Raw genomic sequence first — 8601 nt, forward strand, 5'->3', positions numbered from 1 at the left:
TAGTAGAGACGTGGTTTCACCGTGTTAGCCAGGATGGTCTCGATCTCCTGACCTCGTGATCCGCCCGCCTCAGCCTCCCAAAGTGCTGGGATTACAGGCTTGAGTCACCACTCCCAGCACATTTTAATTTTTTTAATTAAAAAAAAATTAGCCAGGCATGGTGGATGCACCTGTAATCCTAGCTATTCAAGAGGGTGAGGTGTGGGAGGATCACTTGAGCCCAGGAGTTTGAGGTTGCAGTGAGCTGTGATCAGACCACTGCGCTCTGGGCAGCAGAGTGAGACCCTGTTTCAAAAAACAAACAGGCTGACCATGGTGGCTCACGCCTGTAATCCCAGCACTTTGGGAGGCGAAGGCAGGCTGATCACTTGGAGGTCAGGAGTTCAAGACCGGCCTGGCCAACATGGTGAAACCCCCGTCTCTACTAAAAACACAAAAACTAGCTGGGAGTGGTGGCAGGCACCTGTAATCCCAGCTACTTGGGAGGCTGAGGCAGGAGAATCACCCGGCAGGAGAGTGAACCCGGGACGGGGAGGTTGTAGTGAGCCTCAAATAGTGCCACTGCACTCCAGCCTGGGCAACAGAGTGAGACTCAGTCTCAAAATACAAACAAATAAACAAACATACAGAAGAAATCAGTGTCGTTGCCTGTAAGCGGAAGACCAATATTGATCTCCATCTCACTCCCAACCCTATCCATCTAGCCAAGCCCAGCACTTACGTGGGATTTCAATCCTCCCATGCTGAAAAGCTCTGCTTTTCATTAGGAGGGTCCACACCCTCTTAATGCCAAAATATGGTGTGTCCATCTGTCATGAGCTAGAGCTAGTCCATCCTCCTGTCTGAATTCCAGCCTTCCACCCTCACGTAGCACTTACAGTATGTTGGCGTCCATGAAGTCAAACCTTCTCATGAACACTGTGAGTCCCGGAGAAGGTGCCCTGGGCTCTCAGTTCTGCATTCCCTCTGAGGTTGCTCTCTCAGTACCAATAGTGCCTTGTGGAAGCTTAGTCACTCTATCTACTCATTCATTTATGTATTTCAGAGACAGGTTGTCTCTCTGTCACCCAGGCTGAAGTACACTGTTGCAATCACAGCTCACTGCAGCCTCGAACTCCTGAGCTCAAACAATCCTCCTTCCTCAGTCTCCCAAGTAGCTGGTTCTACAGACATGTGCCACCATTCCTGGCTAATTTTTCTATTTTTGTAGGGTTTTTTTGTAGAGACAGGGTCTCGCCATGTTGGCCCGGCTGGTCTTGAACTCCTGGCCCCAAACAATCCTCCTGCCTTGGCCTTCCGAAGTGCTGGGATTACAGGCATGAGCCACCACGTCCAGCCACCCACTTCTATTTAAATGAGCTGATGTTTCCTTGAAGGTTCAGAAAACATTAGAAATCTTTGACATTACGTTTGGGTCATTCCTAAGAATATCTTGAAGCGCTCTACGATGACCAGCAGACCTTCTATTAAGTAGCATGTAGCTGTGCTTATGAAAATCCTAATTTTAACAAGTAAAGCTGTTAATTTGTCCCTCCATAGGACTCCAAATATTGACCGCCTTGCAGAGGACGGCGTGAAGCTGACCCAACACATCTCTGCCGCATCTTTGTGCACCCCAAGCAGAGCTGCCTTCCTCACGGGCAGATACCCTGTTCGATCAGGTTAGTCTCTCTTACAACTGCACTAGGGTGCAGCCTGGTGTATTAATCACAGTTTTTAGTTTTTACATTTTGGTTTTTTTATTAGTTTTTTTTTTTAAATTTAAATAGAGATTGGTGGGGCGGAGGGGGGGCTCTCTCTATCTTGCCCATGCTGATCTTGAAATGCTGGGCTCAAAAGATCCCCCCTCCTTGACCTCCCAGAGTGCTGGGATTACAGGCGTGAGCCACCGTGCCCAGGCAGCTTTTATATTCTGATGCTTTGACATCTTAGGGCTTTGCTGACCTTGGCAGGACTGGCCCTCCCAGGGCTAGCCAGTTCTTAGAGACAGCAAACAAGTCGCTTGGGAGTGCACCTTTCATAGATAAACCAATCAATCCAGAGCCCACACCCCTAAGCATCACCTTTATGAGGTTTTCATATATGGGGCCACTGTCTCCTTGCCCTAATCCCCCAGAATCAGGTACCAGCTTTCTAGGGACAGCCCCTGCAGATGAAAGCCCATGGAAATTGTACAAACTGGCCAGTCTTAAGCCGACTTACCTTACCTTGCCAATTACTTTCCAAAAAAGAAAAACGATAGATAAAAAAGGCTTTTTCCATGCTTTCCCCTCACTCCCTCTGCCTCCTGACCAACCCTGAAACTTCCCCATATAATCACACAGCATGGCTCACCCCTGCCTCCTCTTGAACTGTGAGTAATAAACTATCAAGAACTGTGAGTAATAAACTGTCTCTCCAATGACAGTCATCTCCTGATCTGTTGGCCTTGCCATAGCTAAATAATGATAAAACTTTAATAATAATAATAATAATAATAATAATAATACGTAACACCTACATTTTAAAACACTTGGGTAGAGGCTGGGTGTGGTGGCTCATGCCTATAATCCCAGCACTTTGGGAGGCCGAGGCAGGCGGATCACTTGAGGTCAGGAGTTCGAGAGCAACCTGGCCAACATGGGGAAACCTTGTCTCTACTAAAAATACAAAAATTAGCTGGGCGTGATGATGAGTGCCTGTAGTCACAGCTACTTGGGAGGCTGAGGCAGGATAATTGCTTGAACCCGGGAGGTGGAGGTTGTAGTGAGCCGAGATCACGCCACTGCACTCCAGCCTGGGTGACAGAGCAAGACGCCGTCTCAAAACAAACAAACCAACCCTTGGGTAAAGATTTGGAATGTCTGGAGAGCAGAATAAAATTTTATCAGTGGCTACCAACCTTGTCAGTACATTAGAATCATCCAGAGGATATTCCTACCATCCGAAAGCCCAAGTTCCACCCGAGACTGATAAAAATTAGCACCCCTGGGGTGATAACCAGGCGTCAGAATATTCTGAAGCTCCCCACACGATTCCAATGGGCAGACAAGTTTGAGAACCTTTGGATTATATCAAGAGTTTGATGAAATTATAAAATCATTTTTAGGTCAGGCACAATGGCTCATGACTCTAATCCCAACACTTTAGGAGGCTGAAGTGGGAGGATTTACTTGAGTCTAGGAGTTCAAGACCAGCCTGGGCAACATGGTGAGACCCCATCTCTACAAAAAATTTAAAAATATTAGCTAGGCATGGTGGTGTGCCCCTATAGTCCCAGCTGCTTGGGAGACTGAGGTGGGAGGATCAGTTGAGCCCAGGAGTTCAAGGCTGCAGTGATCTATAGTCACGCCACTGCACTCAAGTCTGGGTGACAGAGTGAGACCCTGTCTCTGCAAAAAATTTTAAAATTAGCCAGGTGTGGTGGTGCGCAGCTGTAGTCCCAGCTACTCAGATAATTGAAGTGGGAGGATCGTTTGAGCCCAGGTGGTCGAGACTGCAGTGGGCATTGATTACACCACTGCATTCCAGCCTGGACGACAGAACAAGACCTCATCTCTAAATAAATTAATTAACACACACACAAAAAAAACATTGTAAGTTTTTATTCCTTTTTCACTGAATTATACTGCTTATAACCTGCACATAACAGGAAAGTCCATCTTCTCACTAACGTTTTCAACAAATTAATCATTTACTTTGCTGCCAAAAATGCAATCCACTAGGCAAAGTCATATAGGAAGTCCATTTTCAATTTAATTTTAAGTAAGAGAGATTTTTACCAAGCGTTCTATTTTTAAATAAATAATAAATAACAAACAGGAAACAAAAATGTGTAACAGTGGTTCTTTTTCTTAATAATTGCTCAAAGGGATGGTTTCCAGCATGGGTTACCGTGTTCTTCAGTGGACTGGAGCATCTGGAGGTCTTCCAACAAATGAGACAACTTTTGCAAAAATATTGCAAGAGAAAGGCTATGCCACCGGACTCATAGGTATGTAAGTTTTTAAAAGTGGTAAGCGCATGACTTTTATATGGAAGGGACATTCAGCTAAAAAGTTTGGAAAGGAAAATGGGTGAGGTGCTGTGGGATTTTCCACTAGACAGAAAGCTGCATATATCTAGGAAGCATGTTACTTTCCAGGTTGTTTTCTGCAAAGTAGATACTCAAGAAATACCAGATCAAGCAAGGTGGCTCATGCCTATAATCCCAGTACTTTGAGAGGCCAAGGTAGACAGAGTGCTTGAGCCCAGGAGTTTGAAACCCACCTGGGCAACATAGCAAGACCCCACCTCTACAAAAAAAAATTATAATAATAAATTTAAAAAAGAAATAAAATGTGCTCATGCCTATGGCATACGCTCCAAGCCCCGTTGCACAACACGCAATCGCTTCTTTGTTCTGTGGGATCCTCTCCCACCCTTCACACGGACTTTGTGTCTTAGACATTAGTGTCTCAGACTGAACACCTTCAGCTGTTTCATGGTTGGTTTATGGATCAATTTAGCCAGTTTAGTGCTGCGATCTAAATGTTTGTGTCCCCCTAAAATTCCTGTGTTGAAACTCTTACCCCCCAGGTAATGGAGTTAGGAGGTGAAGCCTTTGGGAGGTAATGAGGTTGTGAAGGTGGAGCCTCATATGTGGGATTAGTGCCCTTACAAAAGTGACTCTGGTCAGGCGCGGTGGCTCATGCCTGTAATCCCAGCACTTTGAGAGTCCAAGGTGGGTGGATCGCTTGAGGCCAGGAGTATAAGACCAGCCTGGGCAGCATGGCGAAACCCTGTCTCTACAAAAAAAGAAAAAGAAAGAAAGAAAAGGAACATCACCGTAATGAAATATTTGGCATCTCACACAATGTTCTCGTAGACCATGATTAAAAAAAATAAGAAAATAATATCCTTTTATCAAAAAGGTCTGTAATGCTACCTATTTTTCCCTTCAGTGTGTATGAAAATGCCTTTACTAGAATTATACCTCCCTGTCAGCTTCCATAACTAACATGGTTATTTTTCTACAAGTCAACAAAGCATGTTATGTATTGGATGAAAAATAAAATTAATGACAATAGTTCCTTGAGAGGAGACCAAGTTGCCATTATCATTATTGTGTTATAGTAATGATTTTTATCAATAGTTCCATTTATTGATAACAAACAACATGACTAGTGGATACAATGAATATAAAATTCAATAAATTATATATTTCCAAAAATTAAAAATTATAAAATGTTCTTTAATTTTTTCCCAAAAAAAAAAAAAATCTGGGGAGATTCAGTCATCACTGTCAAACAAAGGTGCATTTTTTCCAAAAGACTTTTTTTTTTTTTGAGACAGGGTACTCACTCTGTTACTCAGGCTAGAGGGCAATGGTGCAGTTATGGCTCACTGCAGTCTCGACCTCCTGGACTCAAGTGATCCTCCCACCTTAGCCTCCCAAGCAGCTGGCACTACCGGCTTGCGCTACCATGCCTGGTTAATTTTTTCTATTTTTTTTTTTTTTTTTTTTGTAGAGACAGGGTCTTCCCATGCTACCCGGGCTGGTCTCAAGCAATCCTGGGCTCAAGCAATCCTCTCACCTCGGCCTCCCAAAGGGCTGGGATTATAGTTGTGAACTACCATGCCTGGCCAACTATAATTTTTCTGAAACAGAAGAGTCTATCCTTATGGGATATTCATTGGGAAATCATGAGGTTTTCCAGATGGCAGACAGCATTGGAGTGGCTGACATCTCTTTGTCAACACCATAGTAGTGGCCGCATGGAAGCAAAGACTATGCTTTGACTGAATTTGAAAGGTGCGCCTTGCGAAACCCACCACTGACTTCAACCATGGCCACTATTATAGTGGTTTCTCAAAGAGAGAACAATTCCAAAGTCCAGAAGTCTTTTGCCCATGCTGATGATATCACATGGTGCTTTCTGGCCTTCATCATTGCACTGCAGAACAAGGTGCAATAGACTAAATAACGGTCCCCAGAGATGTCAGGAGACCTCTGAATCTAGCAAATATTAGCTTATATGCAAAAAGAGTCTTTGTAAATGTGATTAAGTGAACGATCTTGAGGTGAGAAAATGATCCTGAATTATCCAGCTGGGCCCACTGTGCAAGGACACGGCTTCGTTTAACATGGAGGTAGAGGAAGATTGGGCCACAGAGAGGAGAAAGCAGTGTGATTAAAGTGATGTGACCACAAGCCAAGGGATGGCTGGAGCCACCGGGAGCTGAGAGAGGCAGGAAGGATCCTCCCTAGAGCCTCTGGAGAGAGTATGCATGTGTCTGTGTCCTAATATCCTCTTCCTATGGGACACAAGTTCTATCAGATTAGGGCCTGTATTAGTCTGTTCTCACGCTGCTAATAAAGACGTACCCAAGACTGGGTAATTTATGAAGAAAAGAGGTTTAATGGACTCCCAGTTTCACATGGCTGGGGAGGCCTCACAATCATGGTGGAAGGCAAAGGAGAAGCAAAGCCATGTCTTACATGGCGGCAGGCAAGAGGGCATGTGCAGGGGAACTCCCATTTATAAAAGCATCAGATCTTGTGAGACTCGTTCACTACCATGAGAACAGTATAGGGGAAACCACCTCCGTGATTCAATTCTCTCCACCTGGCCCCACCCTTGACACATAGCGATTTATTACAATTCAAGGTGAGATTTGCATGAGGACACAGCCAAACCGTATCAGTGCCAAACTCATGACCTCATTTTACCTTACTTATCTCTTTGAACACCCTGATTCCAAACACAGTCACATTCTGAGGTCCTGGGTGTCAGGGCTTCAACTCAGGAATGTGAGGCAGGCCAGGATCCAGCTCACAACAGTCATTGCAGATATAATCAGGTAAAGATGAGGTCTCCACGGTGGGCCTACTGCAAAGACTGCCGTCCTTATAAGACAAGAGATTAGGTCGCAGACACACACACAGGACAGCGCCATGGAAACATGGAGACGGACACCAGAGGGATGCGACCACAAGCCCAGGGAGGCCTGGAGCCCTCAGGAGTTGGGAGAGGCAGGAAGGATCCTCCCCTAGAGCCTCCAATTTGAGTGTGGCCTGGAGACACTTCGATCTCAGACGCCTGGTCTCTAGGACTGGGAGAGGATAAATTTCTGTTGTATTAAGTGAACAGTTTTACAGTAATTTGTTCCACCTGTCACAGGTAACGCATATTTTGGTTAAAGCTGACACACAGGGTCCTCATTCCCCTGAAACGATGAGGCCAGATTGCGGGGTGCAAGTAACAGCCAGTGCTGCCCACACTTCTCTGCACTCTCCCAGCCCCCAGTGTCTAACAGTATCAGGAATGCGACAAACAGTCAATCTCGACATGTCCAGTTGTGCTCAGATGCTTGTCACATCAATATCCTTTTTGCCTCTCAGGAAAATGGCATCTGGGTCTCAACTGTGAGTCAGCCAGCGATCATTGCCACCACCCCCTCCACCATGGCTTTGACCATTTCTACGGAATGCCTTTCTCCTTGATGGGTGATTGCGCCCACTGGGAACTCTCAGAGAAGCGTGTCAACCTGGAACAAAAACTCAACTTCCTCTTCCAAGTCCTGGCCTTGGTTGCCCTCACTCTGGCAGCAGGGAAGCTCATACACCTCATACCCGTCTCGTGGACGCCGGTCATCTGGTCAGCCCTTTCGGCCGTCCTCCTCCTCGCAGGCTCCTATTTTGTGGGTGCTCTGATTGTCCACGCCGATTGCTTGCTGATGAGAAACCACACCATCACGGAGCAGCCCATGCGCTTCCAAACGACGACACCCCTTATTCTGCAGGAGGTCGCGTCCTTTCTCAAAAGGTCAGCAGAAAAGTGTCAGCTTCCTCCAAGCACTCAGCTTTGGAATGAAAACGCATCCTAAATAGTCTTCTTCAGTCAGGCATGGTGGCTCGTTCCTGTCATCCCAGCTGTTTTGGAGGCCGAGGTGGGAGGAGCACCTGAGGTCAGGAGTTCAAGACCAGCCTGGTCAACATGGTAAAACCCCGTCTCTACTAAAAATACAAAAATTAGCGCAGTGTGGTGGTGCGTGCCTGTCATCCCAGCTACTCTGGAGGCTGAGGTGGGAGAATCACTTGAACCTGGGAGGTGGAGGTTGCAGTGAGTTGAGGTCACATCACTGCACTCCAGCCTGGGTGACACAGGGAAAACCTGTCTCAAAAAAAAAAAAAAAAAAAGCCTCTTCTTTAATTGACATTTGAAGAATGGGATAGCCATGACCTAGAAGGACAATTTTTTGGTAAAAATGGGCCATAGATGAGGGTCAGTGGAGCCTTGCAACTTGCCTTGTGTCCATTAAAACATTGTTACAGCTGAGCTGGGTATAGTGGTACACACCTGTTATCCCAGCTACTCAGGAGACCGAGGCAAGAGGATATTTTGAGGTTAGAAGTTAGGGACCAGCCTGGACAACACAGCAAGACCCCATTTCTACAAAAATTTTAAAAATTAGCTCGCTGTGGTGGCATGCACTTTTAGGCCCAGCTACTTGGGAGGCTGAGGTAGGAGGATCACTTGAGCCCAGGAGGTTGAGGCTATGTAGTGAGGCTATGAAGGTAGCCTGGGTGACAGAGCAAGGCCTTGTCTCAAAAAGAAATTGTCACAGGTCAGCTGGAAT

General features: G+C 45.9%; 1 protein-coding gene across 1 annotated transcript; it reads left to right on the top strand.

Annotated features, from left to right (window-relative positions):
• Positions 1-1489: 1489 nt before the first annotated feature.
• On the top strand, positions 1490-7801 carry LOC111533569 (arylsulfatase E-like; the record flags this gene model as incomplete). The annotated part of the gene is made up of 3 exons (XM_023200303.2): positions 1490-1661; positions 3851-3973; positions 7364-7801. Coding segments are annotated over exons 1-3 (733 nt in total), but the record flags the coding sequence as incomplete, so codon positions are not given.
• Between the last annotated feature and the right edge of the window lie 800 nt (positions 7802-8601).

The sequence above is a fragment of the Piliocolobus tephrosceles genome, unplaced genomic scaffold (genome assembly GCF_002776525.5).
Source record: "Piliocolobus tephrosceles isolate RC106 unplaced genomic scaffold, ASM277652v3 unscaffolded_13886, whole genome shotgun sequence".
In the NCBI taxonomy this organism is placed as follows: domain Eukaryota; kingdom Metazoa; phylum Chordata; class Mammalia; order Primates; family Cercopithecidae; genus Piliocolobus; species Piliocolobus tephrosceles.